Raw genomic sequence first — 22301 nt, forward strand, 5'->3', positions numbered from 1 at the left:
TAGAAAAATCAATTTTCTTCTACAATGGCAGTATTTAGTCGAAGTATGTCAAAACACCCCCCCCCACACACACACATACAAATACTATATTAATACATGAACTAACTGCGTGGTGCGTCAGACATTTCAAACTTAGCATTCATTGTTATATACAAAAATCTAAACAATGTAGGCTCTCTATCAATCTATGAAATCTGACAAACATCAATAAGAATCATGGGCTTATTATAATAACATGTTACAACGTTAGGACATGAACTATAAATCGTTTTGAATGGAAACAAGATTTTGAGTCGAATTGGTAGACATACATGTTATTGAAATTCAATACAGCGCTTCCCAAAAATTGAAGAAAAATTTCGTCACGAACAGGGTTCGAACCTGTGCGGGGAAACCCCATTGGATTTCGAGTCCAACGCCTTAACCTCTCGGCCATCGTGACTGTATACGTCGGGTGATTGCATACTCTAATTAAACACACACCTACGTGTTTGAAACGCATTTTGTTGCTTTGAAATCCAAGTATCTATCATTTTTTTTCTGGTCGCTTATCTCTACAAAGCTCGTGTGTGTGCTGCAGCTGATTTGGCAATTTTTGAAATGTGGCCTGCACACTCTACTCTGTGCTTGTTGCCAGCCAATCACAGAGTACATAAAAAAGAACAACCAATCAGGCTTGCAAGCATACTTAGGCACAACCTACATAAGAATGCCCGATATACCTTAAACATATATATATATATATATATATATATATATATATATATATATATATATATATATATATATATATATATATATATATATATATATATATATATATATATATATATGCCCTGTTTAAGAGGAGCTGCTCAAACTGGCAAAGGAAATGTTGTTTGGACCAGCGATAATTGTTGCTGCGCAGATAATTTGCTCTCACTGTAGACAGTCCAAATCCCCAATGGTGGCCAATGTTCCAAAAAAGACAATACACAAGGAAAAATGGTGTACATGTGGGCGGATTTTAAAGCGCCACGTGATTCTTGGTTTATCAACTATGCTCGTCTCAAATGAAATGAGCGGTCTGATAAAACTAACGGAAATGCCTCACAATCAAGATGTTTGCAATGGCTGACTATTCATTTACAACTTTGATGGGCTGAAACAGTGTAAACACAAACGCCAGCTTAATTACGCAAATTTGATCGCTGGATACATATAAGAAAACTCAAAGGGATTTTTTTTTTTCCAAACAAGTGTGACATGGGATCCATATTTCATGCATTTTGTTATTCATTATGCAGATTGAATAGGCCCTCAGGGGAGTGAAAAAGTGGTCATGCCCTGCAAAAAAATGGCTGCTAAATAGATCACCATCTGGTAATGCCAATTTTAGCACACAAGTGCATGTTGTTACATAAGTCGCACATAATGCTGAGCTACTTGCTGGAATTTTGCTTAAGGTTGAGAGGGAACTAAACATTTATTCCTAATGAACAATATGAACTTTCCTTACATTTTGATTGGTCATTCTAGTACACACTTAATAGTTCTTAAATTTCAATGAAAATTAGTTATTCGTCTGATCGAAATGACAAGAAAAGCAAATGTTTGCCAAAACTACTACCACACCAACAATTGTTTTCAGATATAGTTTTTATGTTCTATAATATGAGATGTTAAAATAGTGGTCAAGGAGGACATAAGCGACCCCAATTTTCCAGGTGGCAACGTTCAGAAAGTGACATAAAAAATCAATGGTTTCAAAGATTCTACTTTTATTTACTTTTCCCAAAGTAAAGGAGTTAAATTCATAGATTTTCTTCTACTTAAAAGGAAAGTCAACCCAAAAAATTATTTACAATAATATGTTCTACATGTCTAAACTAATCTAAATACAACATTCTCATTAATGTTATGGTTGTAGAATATGGGGTGGCCATTTTGTCACTAGCTGTAGACTAAAAATGACATCACAGTTGCTCTGGGCTCAACAACCAATCACAGATCGCCTTGTTTTCTGACTTGTTTGTTTAGTCTGTAAAGTGAGCTGTGATTGGTCTGTTACCTCATTCTCAAGCAACTGTGATTCATTTCCATTCGACCTCAAGGGGCAAAAAAACAGCAACAGGATTTTCTTGCTGTTATTTGAAGAAAAAATCAGGGGTTATTTTCCCTTTTCCCTATATGACAGACTGCAAAGTAAGTTTTTGGTGAGTTTTTTCTTTTCTTTTTTTTTTGCTGTGACATTTTAAATGTGTTCGTAACACACGTCACATAGCTAGTTTTGAAACAGAGACCGGCAAAAATTGATTGAGAATTTAAAAAAAAAATGCTTTTTTCTTCCTCCCCAAATTTTTCGAAGTTGATGACAAGTTGCAAGTATTTGGTATTTAGCAAGAAACTTGAAGTCAAATCGACCTTCCGCGGGCCGAATAAAATGATGAGGCGGGCCGGATCTGGCCCCTGGGCCTTGAGTTTGACACAAGTAGCGTATTTCAAGTATTTCTACCTAAGAACATTCTCTATTAAAGAGAATAAGATGGAAAACTATTGGATTAAATGAATCAGTACTTCATAAGTAGTTTTACAGTACTTATACTAGCTCTGGCTATTCAAAGAGTTTATGTGTGGGATTGTTGGGGGGGGGGCGTGTTTTACAATAGGTCCTTTTCCCACGCTTTGTGTTACAAGTGTTTCCGTGGAGAAAGAAAAGTTGGAAGGTGGGCCCGAAAAGGCAGCAGAGTCGAGCAGTAACGGCTCCTGTCCTGGAATGCGCGCGCGCTCCCGAGGCCCTCCCCAGTCCCCACCCCGCCACCGTCACCACAGCCACCGCCGTGCGCGCCCCCGCCACCAGCCAGCCAGCCAGCCCGCCCGCCCGCCGGCAGGTCTGCTGGGAGGGAGCGCGAGGAGGCAGGACGACGTTTCGGGGGAATGATGGCGCTGAGCTGGGAAAAGAAGGGACAAGTTTGACGCGGTGAAACGCAGACGTCGTGGGCGAGCTTTCGGCGCCTCGTGAAGCGAGTCGGAGGTGAGATTGGTTTCGGTTGTCGTTCTGCGAAGTCAGTTTCGAATTTCTCGGGAATGTTCGGGGATCGGAACGAACACGCTCTCAAGTGGATTGTTCAATGAGAGTCGGATACATTAGCGTTGCTTTCAACGATTAGCCCGGAAACTTTCATACGTTACTCGAGGTCGCGTTTTCGTTTTCACCGGAATCAAAGCGAGGTTAATTATTGAAGACTTGACTTTTTGAATCCAAAGTTAGGACTTTAGCTTCTCCAGTCGATAACAATCGATTTACACAAAGCGAACCAAAGTGACGAAGTGGCTTTGTAAGCTAGCCCAAAAAAAAAAAAAAAAGTGCGATAGTTAACGTTTGCCCAATGTTAACGAGCGCTACGATACACTTTCGGTAATATTTAACTTTATGCGGGAATAGTAAAACACTTCTCCCTAAAATAATTAAATATTTTTTTGCCTTCTCGGGGAGCCTGGCGAAATGTTATTTCCGCTCAGTTGTTTTAATTAACTCACGGGATAGAAAAAGTGTTTGTCGCTATGCTAGAGTACAAATGAGAAAAACAATCCACGTATAATATATCAATCTAATCCTATGCATTGCAGTAAATGTGCAAAAGAAGATGCTCAACAATTAGTTTGTCTTTCCAATTGGAACATAATGACAACAAATAAAATAAACTCGATTAACACAATTCCCCCCCAAATAAAATCTATTAAAATGGTCAAATAAAGAACAAAAAATGTAATCTCAAGACGAAAAAGTCACATACCACAAGATATTAGCAACATGACGATATTTTTAAAGTGAAACTTGGCCAAAATGCAAAATCAATTTGGAAAGGCCACTTCAACCTGAGTACAACTCTGAAAGATTTTTGAAAATAGGATGAAGCATTCTGGGGAAAATGCCTTTTGTTTTTTTGCGATGCTTTTGTATTTGATTGCCAATTGGAAAGCTGGCCAAAACGCCTTTAAATTTAAGTACACATGAATTAGTTCTCAACATTCTTTTCCCCTCTTCCATTTTGTCTCCTTCTTGGAGAAGCCCATACTCCGTTTGGCTGACAGGTTTCAGTCAAAAAATAAAATACAAAAATCCCCTATTTTTGTGTGTTAGGCACTTAGAAATTTTCGAGACGTCGATGTGTCAAAATTAGTGTCATGTTTCAAATGCTGGCGAAAAAAAAACAACTTGTGTAGATCGATTATTAGTGAGAATAGAAGTGTGGGCATTAGAATAGATCATGTATGAAAACTATCATTTGTTATTTTTTGTGAATTTATTTGTTGTGGGGATATATTGAATCATTTGAAGTGCTCATTCCATGTATATATATTTTTTTTAATTCCACAAAAATGGCAGTCACCTATCACATTGCTAACTGCACTGTGTGTGAAAAGGAAAATTCAGAATTGGAGTTTGTTTCATCATTATCTGTTGTATAAGCTAACTTCATATTTCCGCCTCCTCAGATGCCCTCACCGTGTGTGTTTAGTCGGAAAAAGGCTCCGGAGGACTCATGGCCCTGCCTATGTTGAGGTGAAGGAAGGAACAATCCACCGTCAGCTATCATTTGAGTTAAAAGTCAGCTGGGAAGAAAAAAAAGGCAACATGATCCAAGCAGAAAGTAAAGGAAGCGAGAGGACCCTGCGGAGCGCCTCCCCCCACAGAAACGCATACAAGTCCGACTTCCACGCTATCAAATGCTCCTTTGATGGCTCAAAATCAGAAGGTGCTGCCAAGTCGTATGCAAATGGCTCCAGCGATGCCCGCGAGGACTCCCGGGGGAGGCCTTTTGGTACCAGAGTTAACAAGATCAAGAATATATTCCTGCAGATGGATGGCCAGCAACAAGAGGAACAGCAAGAGGTGAAAGCAACCCTGAAGTCTGATGTTCCCCAGGTGACTCCACCAAAGCCGCAAGTTCCAGTCGGCTCACACAGAGTTAACTTCAACAGCATGATAAGCCCGGAGTCTCTCAGTTTAGATAAAACTCCCAAAGGGGAGGATGTGGAGATCGACAAAGTGACTTTGGCAAACAAGTTTTCCGTGACTAGGAAAATTTTTGAGAGGGGCATCACCGAGCAGCCCGCTGTTGAAAAGCATTCCTCAAACAGAGTCAACCGCCTGTCTCTCGGAAGCGCTACCGATGAGGGGAAAACCGCACGGAGGGCATCGGGGTCTTCAGAGACGTTCAAATCTGAGCAAACGTCTTCATCGGGCGTTAAAAGTCGACCGGACGCCGACAATGAAAAAAAGAATGTGCAGAGAGTGTCGCTGAATGCAGGGCCCACGTCAAAACGATTGGAGAATTTAATGGCTGCGAATGACTCAGAGTATAACAACATGGCTGCTGCCAAAGGGGAGACGATCACTGCTAAATCAGACAGTATGACTGAACACTCACTCCAGACCTCTCCAACAAGAGACAGCTTACACAAAGCCACTTCTGTTAAAGAAGCCACTAATTCTTCACCCGTAACTGATGTCCTCATCAAAAACACGTCTAGCGCAACGTGCGTCATGAACAAAACGTCATCCTCAGGATCTAACATCGGCCTTAAATCGACATTCCCAGTTCCTAACGCGGCTCACAAATCGATTTCCCCTACAACCGATGCCGTTCCCAAGCCGGAGCCGACAAGTCCAGTTAGCCATGTCTACAAGCGTCACTCATCTTCTGGCGATGGACTGTGTCAAACATCTGTTGTCGGGGATAAAAGCAAGGCTTTTAATTCGCCCCCAAGTGATGTCAGGCAGCACATATCTGCCTTTGAGAACACCTACACAACCATATCCACAGAGAGTGCCAAAAGCAACAACGGCTCAGTGAAAGGTCCTACCAGGGCAAAGACCTCCAGCCAGACCCCCGCAATTGATGCCCGAGGGGTAGGCGTCGTAAGGGCGGAGCTTGTCGTGGTTCAAAATGAATCTTCGGAGAATGAAGACGAGGACGTTGAAGGCAATGTGTTTGTTGCGCAGGGAGACAAATGCCCATCAGAAGATCACGCAAGTAAACGAACCACTACTGTTGCAAGGAGCTTCGCCAAGGAGAAAGCAGGTGACTCTGTCTTGGGTGTTAGTATCCAACATGGAATTAAAGAGGAGCATATGGACAAAGATGATGAACGTTATGAGCAGGGGGAAAAGGCCGTCGTAAATGGAGCCCCAGTTTATGGGATTGAGAATGCGGCCTTTGTAGATGACAAGGATGTAGACCAGGTCCTCATGGAAGACGAGGAGGAGGAAGAAGACGAGGAGGAGGAGGAGGAAATGTACAGGGAGTATGATGACTGGTATGAGGTCTCCGGATTGTCTGACGAAGAGGGACCTCCACCTAAGAGGAAAATAAAGTTTTCCACGGATCCCATTCTGGTAAGTTAATGCTCGATGATGCTCACATTGAGTCCTATAAACATTGCTCAAGTTCATTATTTTAGTTGACTCAAACCATTGTCTCAGTTTGACTTGTAGCGCATTCAAAGCCGGCCACTTTCTGATTTTCCTTCACCCTAGCTCTTGGGAAAAAAAAGTTGTTGATGAGAGAAAGGGGTGGATAGTTTGTAATTGTACCATAGCTATTTTTTCATACATTCACTATTCGCTCATGTCGGAGAACTAGAAACATTTATGTCCCTTTTCTGTTTTTTTTTGTTTCAAAAGTCATTTTCCAGCCAATATGTTTTGATATGACATTATTTTCCCCCCATGCATGATATCTAATCAGCATTTTTGAGAAAACAAGGGAAACAATAATAATTGTAGTCCCATCCAACATGGTCGCAAATATTTTGTTTATCCAGGCTCTAAAATATACTGTTATCTCTGGGTGTGGATCCTCTGCTTTCTCAGTCATCCTGGCAGGGGGTCCTGGGAGAGGGGATGGGGGGCTGACCTACTGAAGGGCACATAAACAAGTCTGTCATGTAGCGACAAAGTAAAATTGTTTTGTTTTGGTTGTTTTTAACAATTTGCCCGAATCTGAACTTTGCACAACCCCTAGAATAACAAGAGACTTCATGTTAAGCCATCCAACTGACAAAAGCTCAAGCCGTCTTTTCCAATCTTGTTTTTGGTTTGGCAGTACTACATCACAAAAGCGTCACTTGCAACCGCAGCTTGACACCGTCATTCCGATAGCCAGAAGTTATTTAATTGAAGTAGCCGCGGTTTAAATATCGTCTTTTTGTAGATACCGCCGTGGACCCTGCTTTTGTAGTTGCCCAAGTTGCATTTAATGACGTTGTTTACCGCAGGCAAGGTTCCCAAGTTGGGAAAGGAAAGACTGAGTAAATAGGCCAAAGCTTGTGCAAGCCCGTGAAGCCGAGCGAGCACACTGACTGGTAGAGAGGAATTGCGTTATGGTTTTGTCCCAAAGCAGGATTAGGTCCTGGCGTAAGCCAAGTCCTCTTACCAGTGAAAGAAAGGATTGTTTTGTGAAGGAGTGCACTCATTTGGAACTTAGTATAGTATCATTTGAAGGCCGCCACAAACTCTACTTAGTAGTTTGATGAGATTGACCCACAATGAAATAGTCTTTCCCAGAGAGGAATAATTTTATTCAGTGTACTGGTTTATATATGAAAGCTTTTGTGCACAGACTATGGCAAACCACTAACTTACTGAATCATTAAAACTCTGCTGCAGGTGTGTTATCTTGGACAAAGACTGAAGAGGTATGGCAGCGCACACAACTATTTTTTTTTTTCTGGTTGGCTTGGATTTGATGTGTTACGTTGCGCATGCAGGTATTGTTGAGAATGAGGAAGCAGTTATTCCTAAAGCGTCTTAGGCATATGTTACATCAAGCGTTTGAGTGTTTGTTTATGGAATATTGTCAACTCAAATTTTGAAATATTGTTGTGACCCAGAGACAAAGGACCCCTAACACAAAATTTCAGCAAACACTTTGAGACAAAAGCAGCGTGTGGGGGCCCTTTATGAGCAAACCTGTTGAGCCTGCTCTAGTTTACACTTCTTTTGAAAATGTGATTCTATTATGGCGTTCTGGTCGTTTTCAACGGCTTTTTTTTTCCTCAAGCGTAAAATGTTTGTCAGTCTATATCCGCCAAGCGTATATACTGTACTGCCACGCCTGTCTCAGCGTGAACTCCTACAGTACTTTTATTAGTTGTGTTTTGTAAGTCCTGGTCCTCCACCCCGTGGTCAGCCCGCCTATTCCTCTCATACGCCGTTCTCGCTACTGCAAACTCATTTCCCACATTGGTTTTCTGTTGTGGGAATGAGGCAAAGATGGCAAAGGTTTATAATTTTAGAGTACAGTTTTGTGCGCACATCTGCCTTTGAGGTGAGGACAGATGAGCACAGTTGTTGCATACTGCTGGGATGTAGTTTTAGAAGAAATGCAGAGCTTGCGTAAATGTCTGATGACCCCTGTGTGAACCTTATTTGGTTATCAAAGAAATGTATTAGAAAGCTTTCTCCTCTCCCTCTGCCAACCTGTTGATTGTTTTTTCCTCTTGTTAGAAATATTGTGGTTCATTAGGTTACAGCAAATGGCTGAACATGGTTGAAATCAAAATCCTTGCAGTAACAGTTGAGGCATTAGAATCAGGGGTAATGTCAGGGGAGCTTGTGGGGGCTGAATCCACAGATTCTGCTTGGGCAGTTTTCTATTTGTTTGATCTAATTACCCTTATTTCAATATGTGAAGGAGTCCTTGCTGACATCTCACAAGTCTTCATTTTTTAATGTGTGTCAATGCACTTTCTCGTATGACAGCCAGTGAATAAAAATAGCTTTTGCAGTAATCAAACATTTGTTGAGTGTTAGTTTTGACTCTTTTCCCCAGGTTAAAACAAAATGTGTATATATGTTCCTCATCATTTAGTGGACAAAAGACTAAGGAGGTTCGAGGGCCTCATGAATAGCATTCCTCTGTTTTCCACAACATCAGTGGTGTGTGTATTTTTTGGGGTTTTCTGAGTTCTTTCATTTGGAATGGAAAGTCACAGTAGAAGGATACCTGAAAGTGTGCCAAAATAGCTGAGGATAGCTTATTGAAAATAAGCACGTAACGTAACATGGTGATTATTTTTGACAACTCCGTACAACTTATCCCACAACAACAATGCTTCAGGCCATCAGGTGAAAACTAGTAGAGGCTGAATACGCAAGTCTTGGCAAGCCAATGTATCCCAACAAGGATGCCAGACTTTTAATGTCAGACCAGACATTTTTACTTGGAGCAGATATTTGGTTTTGGTCTATATATGGTCTAAACCTGCAATTGTTCACTTATTAGTGCAATAAGTGCTTTTAGCATTACGTACTATGGTGAAACCCTAAAAACTAAGGTCACCCGTTTGATCTATATATTTGTTTTATGGTCTATTTTCACTCATCGGAGATACCCTACTAAGTCCTAGTGTACTCAATGGAGGACATCCTGGTCTTTCCAATGATGTCTTGTGTTTGTGTGGTGTGCAATTCATAGAATGCAATTCAATGAAAACACCAGTGGACACAAATGAATAGCAGGATATCATGGGGGGGGGAAAACTATTTCCACACAAAATTATGGGGAGAAATATTTCCACCAAAGTTTGGTTTGTCGTCCTTTATTAATCATTGAGTAGAAGCTCAGTTGCCTTAGTTTGTTATAGAAATTCTAAATCAACACATCTGATTGCTATAATATTGAGTCTGGTGTGTTGAGCACATGCCCATTTGGATGGAGACTGTGGAATATGTTTTTTTTTTTTTCTTTTGGACTACTCACTTTTTCTTTTTGGGATATAACAGTACTAACACTTGTCTTGGAGAATTGATCCCCACTATATCCGCTTCTAAGCTCACCCCAGCTGTGTCCTACTTTCTCCACTTCTTAAGCTTTGACATATAGCGAGGTGTATGAGTTTGTCGGCTCGTAATTCTAACCAGAAAACAAACTAAGGGACCCAGTCGGAGCTTTATTGGGGATGGCTGAGAAGTTGACGGCTTATTAGAAACTTTGATCAGATTCATCTCATGGTTATTTTTGGAATGCATTTAGTATTGTGTTCTAGAGATGGTGACTTTTCATTTTGCTGATGACATTTGCACACAAACACAATTGTTACATGCTCATTGTGAAAAACGTTTGGAGGATTATGTATTAGTATGGTCATGTGAGGTAACTTATTGGCCTTCACAGGTCTTCAGTACCTACTCTAATGAGGAATATGATCGACGCAATGACGACGTGGACCCCGTTTCTGCATCTGCTGAATATGAGCTGGAGAAACGAGTTGAGAAGATGGATGTATTCCCTGTTGAAATTGAAAAAGGTGATCTTAATATGACTGAAGCAAAATTTCCTTGGGTCATAAACAACAAGGCCATGTCAGAAGTAGTTTTTACTCCAAGATCCTTAGCAAAGCAAGGGGTGGAAAAATTCTTTTTTTATGTTTTATGGGCGTCTCTTCAGTTTGACATTTCAGCGAAAATGCCTGTAGCCAGATTCGTCAAATTCCATATTCCAAACATAATAATCATAGCGGAGTATGACTAGTTCCCATCATTTTGAAGTCTTGAGCATTTAAAATTGTTTAACTATTTGCTTGCAATTCTTCCGTGTGCAACCTCTTATACTTCTGTCATTTGTGTGCATCTAGGTGATAATGGCCTCGGCATCAGCATCATTGGAATGGGGGTGGGAGCTGATCAGGGCCTGGAGAAGCTTGGCATTTTTGTCAAAACCATAACAGAGCAGGGAGCGGCTGAGAAAGATGGACGGTAGGTCCAAATATCCACATGGTCTCCTCGGCCTCATGCTTGAATGACTTGACAGCTCTTATAGATTACTTTTAGTAGAGGCCCAGGGACCCATAAGACACAAATAACCACTTCTTTTTTTAACCTCATAAGGAAGCTAACAAAAATAATCTCACTTCCTGTGTTTCTCGGGCCTTTTCAGTCAGTGCATGTTCATTGTTAATTGAATATTGTTGGATCTCCTCTTGTAAAAAAAAAACCTGTCCTTTCTGTTTAGCATTCAGGTGAATGACCAGATAGTGGAGGTGGATGGCGTCAGTCTGGTGGGTGTCACCCAACTGTTTGCGGCAACTGTCCTCAAGAACACCAAAGGCACAGTGAGGTTAGCCCAAAGGCCTCCAACACTGATATTTCAAATCTACTGATTACAAAGGCTTTTTTTTCTCCCATACAAGAAACCACAATTGCTTGCTAAATAACTGCCTGCTGTTCAGGTTGAATTAACACAGGGGTTGGCAGTTCCGGTCCTCCAAGGCAAGCTATCATGCATGCTTTAGATGTTTCAGACCTGCAACACACCTAATGATAATTATGATGATAATACCAATAATAATAATAATCAGAGATCATTATCCTAGCTGCTGAAGACCTTGTTTATGATCTGATTATGTGAATGATGTGTGTTGTCGGCAGAAACGTCAAAAACATGCAGGTTAGTGGCACTCCAGGACCGGAGTTGTTCACTCGTGAATTAACACAAAATACAGCGCCATGTAAATAATTTATCTTTATGAAAGGGAAGAATGACTCATGATATCCTAAAACAAGTTAACTTCTGTTTGACCACCTTGTTGCAAATAGATTTCTGATCGGTCGGGAAAAGCCGGGGACACAGAGCGAGGTAGCCCGCCTCATCAGCGAAACACTAGAGCAGGAGAGGAACCACCATCACCAAGAGCAGCAGCAGCAACATCACCTGGATGATCCCTATGAACCCTCCACAGAGGAGGTGAGTCAGCTGGTCCGAGTCAATAGAAAGCCTCCATCTGTATTCCCCCTACAAGCCCAACCCAATCCCCTTACACCAAAAGGAAACGAGCAGCTGCGTGCGATCTAGCCCGGTGCCGTGGCTGTTTTTCAAGGTGTTCACTCAGCTGCCGACCGTCTGCCCAACTTCTGGAATGTTTGCTTTCTGGGGATTGGGCAACCACAGGCATCTACCTTTGTAGTGGAGCTTTGCTATTTTCTAAGAGTTACTGGTCCAAGCATAATCTTGAAGAAGCAATTCATGCTCGACTAGTGGCAAGCAAAAATATTTTTATAAATTAAATGTGTGTCACTGAGATTAATTTGCGATTGATTCTATAGACATGCTGCACATGTGCAGTTGAGCTCCTGCTGAGCCTTCTGTATGCCAGCCTGCTGATGTTTGGATATCGTTCCAGAATTTACTTCCGGACTGTAGTTGAACTGTGAGGCTGAGAGTGTTGTTGACACATGCAGAGCATGTTCCCGGGCCTGTAGGGTGTGTTATTGTTTGCCGTGCGTGATGCCATGCGTGATCTCACATTTCAGGAGGAGCGCTTCGAGGACGACGACGTGTTGAATGAGAGGATTCTTGGCTCCAATTTTTCTCCAGGGCGGAAAGAAGAGGTGTTTGAGCTGCCCGATTCAGAGTCGCTGTTCATACCAACTAATATGGACAGCTCTCAGATGGCCTTCAAATATAAAGAGGTGCACTTTCCCCCTACGTTTCAATTAATGTTATTCCAAATGTAAATCAAATGTCTGTTTTATGGCATATCTTAATCATCGTGCAAAATGTAATTATCTGTTCCCATAGCTTCTGCTCAAACACAGCATTGCTTCAGCTGAACTTAATCAACTGAAGGAAAAGGTATGAATACAATGACTAGTTAGTCTGGACAGAAAAGTACTGGATTTGCATTCTTTTTTTTTGTATTCACATATACAACGTTTTAGTTTTTAAGGAATTTGTAGCTTGTCAGTAAACACATTACATTTGTCTGCACAGCTTAGGGAATCTGAAGAGGACAAATCACTGTGGGAAGCCAGAGAGTCTGCACTACAGCAAAAGTTTGAGGATAGCAATGAAAAAATCCTCAAATTGGAGAGTTATTGGATGGAAACTCAAACTCTGTGCAAGACAATAAATGAACAGCTAGCAGAAACACAAGCCCAGTATGAGACCTTGGACAAGAAGTACAACAAGGCAAAGAAACTTCTTAAAGACTACCAGCAGAAGTGAGTTGATATCAGTTGTAATTTACCCTTAACATTTCATTTAAAAAAAAAAAAAATGTGCGGGTGCAAATCAAAGCCCCCTACCAAACATACCCACATACACTTTCCAGAACCAATCTTTGTGTGATTCCCCTGAATAAAAAGCAGAGCATCATTTGGCATTATTGCTTTTTTGGGTGAGGTGACTTTTTCAGGAGGAATTTGTCAGGTAGAAATCAACGTGGCCCTGAAAGGAGTCCTGTAATTTTACAACTTTTGGAATTTGTTTTTAATCTACTGTATATATGTACATATCAACGCATTATAAAGACAAAATAGGTTTTGACCATATTTCACCTCTTCTTTCCAGAGAGATAGACTTTGTGAAGAAAGAGGAAGAGTTGAAGAAGAGTGTCGAAGAAAAAGAAAGATTGTACAAAGACCAGCTGGAGAGTTTACGAAATAGGGTAAGGGAAAAACTAGCTTTAAAACATGTTTGTTTAGTACATTAAAATACTCTGTGGTGTTAATCTTCAGATAGCTGTCCTGGAGTCTGGGGTAGCTTCAGGTGTAGATCTACAAAACTCAGCAGAAAATCGCCTGTGCTTCCAAGTCCCAGTCACAGATAGGATGTCGGTGGACTCCCTCACAGGTACAAAGGATAACAATATAATTGAATTTATTATTGAATAATTTAGAACTAGAAAGGTCCGACTTGCTTCGCGTTCGTTTTGTAGAAGACGACTTGAACGAGCTGGTCCCTGAGACGGAACTATTAGACATCAGTGCGCACAAAGCAAAAGGCCTGTTGGCCCAGAAGGCCAAACGGCAGCGTCCCTCTCGAAACAAACTCAAGGAGACTCTTGCGGTGTCCCCAAATCACTCACAGGTCAGCTGGCAAGCACTGCACTCAGTTATGTCTGCATGTAAGCTCAATACAGAATCTCCGTCAAACTGGATCTTTTGTCTAATCTTCCTTGCATTGTGCTTGTACAAAATCAACATTGTCCCGACAGGAAAACGAGGAGGAGGAAGATCGGGAGGAGCTGGAACCTCCAAGGAGGAGCTCCATCCAGGAGAGCCTCTCCCTTCCAGTGCCCGTCTTCTATCCTGAAAACGAACAGAAAGATGAATCCTTCGAGACAAAAGATGAGCCGAGAAGCAAAGCTGAGCTCTCCAACAGCCCGTCTTTATCACCGTCACAGGGGGGCAGTATCGACAGCAGTGGGGGTCCATCTTTGTCCCCTGCAAATGACAGCTCAATATCAGCATCCCCTTCTGGATTTATGCACAATGTCAAAAAGAGGGAGTCCAAAGCCAAGGAAAAAGTGCTTAAAGGTGTGAAAAATTTAAATAGCTTGACAGCAAATGTTTGTTGTTGTTGTTATATTACTGTTTGACCATTGAATTGATTGTTTTTATTGCAGATGATTTAATTGAACCCACGTCAGCTACAAAACCTAAAAGACGATTTCCTGACTTTGGGTATGTTTCAACAATTCCTCAAATGTTGTTACATCCTAGCATTTTCTAATCAATCAATACCAAACCAGGGGCCTGCGCAAGTCGGGTGGCAAAGGAAGAAAACATGAGAAGGAGGCATTGAGAATGTCTTTGGACAGCAGGTACGTTGACCTACAGTGGATCATGTTTACTACCATTCTTCAAGTGACATTTCATTGTGCTTCAAGCTGTTCAAATGGAATGTCTAATGTAAATTCTGTGACAAATAATGTCCATTTTACTCTCTGTACAGTACAGAATGTAAATATTTAGCTCTACTAAAGGGTGGTTCAATTTGTATATTCCCCAGTTAAGTCATGCAATATTCAGAGATGTAAGCGAAACATAAATGAGTGACTGGTGTTAAAAATCACTCCCAATTTCCACAATTATACTCCCTATGGTCCAACGCATGCTGTAATTGTTGCCCATATATGCCAATATTTCAGCCAACTTTTTTTTTTTCTTTTTTTTAATTCCTCTCCTTTTTTTCCAATCTAATGTATAGGGGGTCGGCAGAGTTGCTGGAAGAATCTGGTGGCAACATTTCACCGGCAGACTCTATGACCGCCATCCCAACGTGTATGCCATTCTCTTGGTTTGGAGACAAAGAGAAGGACCGAGACAGGGAGCTGTCTTCGTCCAGCAGTAACCCGCCGTACGTCGAGGGCAGCGCAGAGCAAAGCCAGGATCGCAAGAACAAGGTATTAGAGATTGTTCTCATTTTCCGCAAAGCTCAGTAGTTGTACCCATCACGGGAGCTAATGCTGGAATATTTTCTTATGCAATGAATTTCAACTTAACAAAACATCAGCAAAGCCAAAAATTTGATCCCTTTCCGGCCTGTGAGTTTTCATCACACCCATCATTATTGCAAGGGCAATACTAACGAGTACGCACTTCCAAACATCTGCTCGTACCAACCTGGGATCCAAATACACGACATTATGCAAACGCCACTAAAAGTGGATCCACATGTTGGCCAGCATGGAGAGCTAAGCAGCAAAGAATTTGGTGACTGACTTTTCACTCATCTGCAAAGGGTAACACATCAAACGCATGGAGTCAAATTATTGGCTTTTGCTCTGTCTCTCTTGCACTCACTTCCTCACAAATGCACACTCACTCACACACTTTATGCTTTGACAAGTGTTTCCACCACATTTTCTTGGAATCAAGGCAAGATCTTTAAAGCAACACGTGGCTGCTGCATCTTAGGTAGTCCGTGTCCACACATCCCATTGAACCAACCATGTTTTCCGTTAAACAGGCAAATCTGTCCTGGTCGTCTTTATTCATTCACTCGTTAGATTTGGTACAGTATGCCGCTTTGTTGTTGACCTTTTAGAGCACTACTAGCAAATCTAGTGCTGACTTATTGACCACCACAAGATTAGCATTTCTATCCTAGTTCATGGTACGTGGTAGTTGTAACAACCTTTTCAATATTTGCACAGGCCGAAAGAAAGATTCTTGGCCTTTTTTTTTTTTGCGGTGGAGGCAGCTAACAGATTTGTGACAAAATAAACTTTTTTTTTCAACTTCAGCCCATACCTGAGTCAATATCACCATTAAGTGCCTTTGAGACTTTTTTTTATATTAAGTAGATTATGTACAAATTCATCATGGGTATTTGCACACACTTAAAAAAGGTTATTGTTACAACACAGAATATGTACCAACAAACAGTAACATTTGTGAGCTTGTTGACAGGACATTTTTGATTGTTAGCATTTAATGTGCACAGGGTGGACCACAACTCCATTACCAAGCAGACCATAATGTTTAATAAATGTATCATTTTTGATAGGTTTTATATTGCTTGATATTGCACTGACATAGTGAATAGGTTAAGTTAAGGTGAAGTTTCAACCTCCCTTTTGAGAAAGACCAAATTCTGGTTGTAATGTCGCTCCAAACAAAGTGGCTCCATAATGACAGGGTGGGCAGGTGTCAACAATTTCCATTATGATTTCCATTATGATCATAAAAATAGAATATACATGATGAAAATGACTCACAATAAATAATGTTGCTGACAGTAAAATCATGTTGAAATAATTTACAATCATTTAACCTCTTACTACACTTTTATTTGTTTGCAGAGCAGTATCTAGGTCAAAATCATGTACATTTGATAAAATGAAGTTAGCAAATGATGCAAAAGTCCAGCCACTTTTAACAAGTCACAGAATTTCTTTAATCTGTTACATTTTCACGAGAGTCTGATGACACCAACAAAGGCATTTTTTCATGATATTAACCCAACTATATTTAGTCTGTTAGTCTAGACATAGTTTAGAAGTTGATGTCGCTTTGGTGACAGGCCAAATGTCGAGAACAGTGGTTCTTAACCTTGTTGGAGGTACTGGACACTTACCAGTTTCATATGCATATTCACTTTTTTTTTTTGTCCAAATTCAAGACGGATAAATATTTTTTAACACTGGTAGCTAAACTTGAGATATATATTTTTTAACACTGGTAGCAAAACTTGGCATTGCAGATCATGTAGCCAGGATTTTGACTACCATCTCTTTGTATAATACATATTAATCCAAGCCATACTTATTCATTTGGCCCTTTTCTATTTTTGCTCAACAATAAGAAATTACATGATGTACCACCAACTACTGAGTGCATTTACTTAATTCCCTGCAGCATTGACCAAGTGATGTAACATCTGTAGCTAGTGATGGCATGTCACAAAATGAGTTGTTTTGACCACCACTGTGGAGGCTCCGCCAAACCTGAGACTGACCCATGTTATGAACCACTGGTCTAGAACTTTTAATCGATTCACCTAGATGAAAATGATTTGAGTGTTGTGTAGGGCTGGAAGATTGTTTAAAAATAATGTAATGGCTGTTTAAAAATTATGTTCCTGTTCATTCTGATGTGAATTTTGGATTGTTCATCCCAAGTACCGAGTTACCTGACTAGGGATGGGTACCACTCCCCGGGGCTGAATTTTTATTAACGGTTGTATCGTGAGCTCCACCTTTAACGGTTCTATTAACGGTCTTGAAGAGATTAGTCAAAATAGTTCGATTTAGGCTTCATGAGTCATAATTGGAGCCATACCCCACTCAGATACTGTTTTTAAAAAGTTGGAAAAAATGATCACCTGTTTCCATCCCAAAACTCAAAAATATTCGAACTCCGATCACGATCTCGATGGCACAAATTTTGGCATCGTACAAGTTGGATGGATTTTTTTCTTCAACTCCCCCAAAATTTGGCAAATCATGTCTTTATAAAAAGCAAGCTAGTGTTTAACGTTTTTCAGGCGGGCAGAGGGCATTGCCTAAAATAGTATAAATAAAAATGGAAGCGAAAAATATGTTTTTACTCGACCAGAGTGCGTTTTTACGAGGTTTTTACTATGGAACTTTGATAAGGCCGGTAGTTATGTGCTGGTTGCCGCCATCATTTCTCCACGTTCTCGGGCTCCGAAGCCTGGCTGTCTCCGCCTCGGATAGCTCCGAGGAGTGACGTTTGAATTACGTACAGTCAATAACGTTGAATAACTTTGGCGTCATTTACGTTGGGTTAGCTTTGTTGCTACAACGTAGCAGCCGAGCTTTTCACTCTAGGCATGACCAATCAATTTGAACGCAACGCATTTGTTGAGACTAATGGAAAAGTTTGGTTACTCTTGGTTCGATTGGTTGTGCCTGGTGGCTGCAGCGGGACCGAGATATGACGTCGCAATGTCGCCTCTCACTGCCCTTTGTCACAAGTGCAATCGATCATTCAAATGTTTAGGGTAAACACAATCATTTTTTAAACATAAAAATGTGCATCTCAACTCATAGAAGTGCCTTTTGAAGCCCAACAGCATGTTCCAGGCTTGTTGCAATATAAAGGTTCGCTTTTACACAAAATAATTGTTTATATAATCCTTACCAGGATAACTGTGATCTGATTAAGTCATTTTACACTAAAGCCATTGTAGTTGCATGAAAAGTAAATCTATAAAAAAAGAAAAAACGAGTGACTTGTAATATTTTTTTTTTTATTTTGGTGTTCTTGACAAAAGTATGGATAAAAATGCAGTTTAGGCTTAAAAAGCAGTATTGTTAAGTGTGGTAGAATCGATCAAATGTTCTCGATACCCATCCCTAGGTTTCTTGACCCGCCCTCACACTCCAATCATGTTTAAGTAGCAGGGTCCTTTCCCGCCTGCAACTTTGAGCCGCTGTAAGAACTGTTGATGTGTTGTGTTGTAAAAATGCGTTCCTTGTCTCCGCTTGTCCCACCAGAGTTTGTCAGGCATAGATGATTGTAACCCCGCCAGTCCCAGTTCAGACATCTCTGGGTTAGTCGCTGAACCCAATCTGTCTGGGCGCTCACACACTTTAATCTTCTCTTCCAGCGAGGTGAGTGCTCTCCTTGTTGCGCAGGCACAAAAGCTGTGTGGGACGCCTTGATGGGGACTGAAAGGGAACACTTTCAAGCATGCTCTTGAAGGCCCCTCCCCCACACAGCTGTGATTAAACTCAGAATAGAGAGGAAATAGAAGAGAACTGCATGTGTGTGTGTGTGTGTGTGTGTAGATCTTAAAGATGTTTTTGTTTGGTTAATGCAAGCGTCAACCTTGCGTTTTGTCAGGTGCTATAAACCATGGCTTCACGTTCTGTTCTTTCTGACTTTGGTGGAGCGCAGAACACTGTGACTGCTTGCTTTGCTGACTGAAAGTCGAAGCATCGCTTTGTTCTAATGCCACCCCACCATTTCAGTCAAATTAACTGCTTCTTAGAATGTCAGCCGTTAACGCTTGGTGGTCAAATAGCACGGAGCGTTGCGCACGGCATGTCGCCGTCGTCGTAAAATGTGTGGTTGTTTTTTTTGTTTGCCGCACTCGTGTTCTGCCATCTGAACAAATTCCATTCTCATTTCACCTGGAACCCTGCTTGCACAACATTGCATGCGTCACATTGGTACCCATCACACTCCTCTAGGTTCATGCACCACATTTAAGGATGGCTTCCAGGACATAATGTGTGCCCACGTTGTTTTTCCCTAGACTTTGGATGATGAGCCAGTGGCCACAGCAAAACAATATCAGTGGCAGAACCGTCCTGTTTCCGAATGGACCAATCAGCAGGTGTGTCACTGGTTAATGGGTATGAACATGGACCAGTACACGGCTGAATTCACCGCCAAAGGGGTCGACGGCCAGCAACTTCTGCAGCTGGACAGTGACAAATTGAAGGTAAAAATACTTTTAAGCCAAATATTGGAGGGAAGCGAGAGAAGTCACTGGTCTTTAGCCTGAGACTGCCACCTTGTGGCCGTTTATCTTCCCTGCCTTGTTTTGGGCATTTTTTTTTTTACCACCGCTCAGTAGTTTTTAAGTTAAGATTCAGATTAATCACAATTAATAAATGAAACATTTGTTGAGATAACTCGGAGCGGGTCAACTGATGCTGTAGTCAAATGATCAAAAGTAACGATCGAGCAGGTATCCTGAAATTGAACATTAAAATGTATATTCCAAATTCTCCACTTTTATAAGATAAGAGGACGCTTGGTTTGATGCCTTTTATAAGGTTGTTTGGAGTTGGCCTCTCTGCCTTCAATCTTGACCCAATGTCCTTCAGTTGTTGGGCGTGTCCAGTCAGAGCGACCGTTCCACTATCAAGAAGAAGCTGAAGGAAATGCGCAAGGCGCAGGAGAAGCTGGAGAAACAGCGAGAGAAGCGGGAAAAGGAAATCCGCCGAAGCGGACGGCTGCCCATCAATACCGACTCCGTCTGCTGAAGCAGTCCAGGTAGCTCACAAAAAAAAAGACCTTGACGATTGACGAGCTTGATGCTGTCGTCTCAAACCGTTAAGTGCCCATGCTGAGCGGACAAAGGTGCCACTTTTTGATCCCGCCCCCTTCAAAAACTTCCTGCAGCATTATAACTCTTAATCAAAATGTTTTTTTTTGTCATGAGATAAGAAACCTCACCATTGTGCGAGTGGCATAAAGGCCTACTTTTTTTTTACTTCTATAAAACTATGAATACTAATTATAAAATATGTTTTTGAATATAATATGCACATTTTTTTCAATGGGTTCAATGTGTACCGCGATGGAAACGTGTTATTTTCTCCTTGCTAGTATAAGATTGCTGTTTTATGTACAACCCTTTGTATTGTACAGTGAAGTCAAAAGCACTACTTTGTCTTTTACGCTTCCATGAATGACAAGGTTTTAAATGTATAAATATACGTTTTATACATGTGACAACATCTGCATTACTTTTTCATTGAAATATAATTGTTGCTTTTATATTATCTAATGTTTTCTACTAAGTAGAATAGATAGGCAAAAAGAAAAAAAATCAAGGATCATGCAAGCTTGATGTAAACGTTGAGTCATATTCCTCATGGTCCAGGAAAAAAAAATGAGGGGGGGTCGAGGTCCGCTGGACGGTAAACAGGTGCCTATTATGACGACTGTCGAATAGTGACTAATCACAACTAAGCCCAAGTGCTTCTGCTTGTCACAGTACAAATCCATACGCTGTAAACGGCAAGAACGTTTGTTATTTTCAAAATTCAAAAATCTCTTTTCGGTGCAAACACAATCAATAAACTCATTTAAAACGGTGCCGTTAAATGATTTGCCTCGGCCGAGCACTAGTAACAATTGTAATCTAGTAATCACCGATGGGAATGCTGCTGCTTATATTTGCATCCCTACTGCAAGTGTATTTTTTGATATTCTCATCTATAATAGATCATTTTTTTTTTAAAAAAATGAAGCCTGGACCTTGCAAATGAATTGCCATCAATTAATAGATACTCTAATTCCCCAAATATATTTTTTTTCTGCAAAAATCAAGTCCAATAGTACGGGTGCGTCCTATAAATGGTAACTTAAAAATTTAGGCCAGTTTTGATGTCCATTTTTACATCGGCCGTATTTTGATTTACAATAATTACCATAGCGGGACGAGCGAGAGGACGGATGTCAGTTGGCTGTTAGCAGCCAGTGCCCGTTGCAGCTAACAGTAGCTCGTGTTATTTCATTATTTTCAATAAAAATGCAAACAGACTGAACCAAGGCCCGAGTCTGTCCTTGTTCACACACAGAAATATTCCTAAAACCGAGAGGATCGTGTAAAATGTTTACAGCTGATTCAATTAAGAGTGCACCCGTTAGAGAACACAGAAAGGTATTCCGTTTGACTCGTTTATTAATTGTGGTTATTTGGCATACACACGCAATCACAAAGTTGGTGAAACACGAATGCTGCGTAATTTGGGACATTTATGGCAAAATGAACACGAGCTGCGTCGTGAGGAAAAGGAGCGGATTCCGGTCACACTGGCGAGGTGTTCACTGACCGCTCACAATGTGGGAAATCCAAAACACTTGACGCACAACAAATATATAACTTACGGATATGAACAGAAGAAAATATGAAGGGTTTGGGAAGATGAGATTTATTCTGTTTTGCTATAGTTTTTAAGTTGTTGCCAAGGTGCTGGCACTAGATTTGACCCTAAAATTAAGGGTGCGTCCTATACTCAGGTGCATCATATTTGGGAAATTACGGTAATTCAGGATCAATTTTTTGGGGGGGGGGCTATATTGTGTCTTGGCTGTAATGATAAGACATCAAAAACATTTTGAATATTGTTTGTGTAGTCAAATTGCTTGTTTTCCAGAAGCAGCTCATCCTTCATTATTCTGTGGAAAGTGTCCTTTGTAATTTGATTGTACTGCAAATTGTTTCATTCTGTACAGTACTGCAAAATACTCACAAAGTTAGTATCTCCCCAGCTTTAAGACAAATAAACTTTTCTATTAAAATAATAATCACGGTTCTGAA

General features: G+C 40.8%; 1 protein-coding gene and 1 non-coding gene across 3 annotated transcripts; one reads left to right on the forward strand and one right to left on the reverse strand.

The window, feature by feature from the left end:
* Nucleotides 1-360: 360 nt before the first annotated feature.
* On the reverse strand, nt 361-442 carry trnas-cga (transfer RNA serine (anticodon CGA)). The gene has a single exon. It is a non-coding gene; the product is annotated as a tRNA-Ser (tRNA).
* Nucleotides 443-2841: 2399 nt separating this feature from the next.
* ppp1r9ala (protein phosphatase 1 regulatory subunit 9A-like A) lies at nt 2842-22301 on the forward strand. Of its 2 annotated transcripts, XM_088414488.1 has the most exons (19): nt 2843-3013; nt 4480-6382; nt 10164-10296; nt 10624-10744; nt 11001-11105; nt 11585-11732; nt 12299-12457; nt 12567-12620; nt 12759-12988; nt 13338-13434; nt 13505-13619; nt 13705-13856; nt 13984-14305; nt 14395-14452; nt 14521-14592; nt 14979-15174; nt 18736-18852; nt 19500-19688; nt 20077-22301. In XM_088414488.1, exons 2-19 carry the CDS (start codon nt 4619-4621, stop codon nt 20233-20235), a joined length of 4191 nt encoding a protein of 1396 aa, XP_088270614.1. In that variant the 5' UTR covers nt 2843-3013; nt 4480-4618; the 3' UTR covers nt 20236-22301. The 2 variants fall into 2 exon arrangements, with proteins under 2 accessions (XP_088270615.1, XP_088270614.1); XM_088414489.1 differs by lacking the exon at nt 18736-18852 and having other exon boundaries at nt 2842-3013.

The sequence above is a fragment of the Hippichthys cyanospilos genome, chromosome 5, assembly GCF_059441005.1.
Source record: "Hippichthys cyanospilos isolate Australia breed blue-spotted pipefish chromosome 5, RoL_Hcya_1.0, whole genome shotgun sequence".
NCBI classification, from domain to species: Eukaryota; Metazoa; Chordata; class Actinopteri; order Syngnathiformes; family Syngnathidae; genus Hippichthys; species Hippichthys cyanospilos.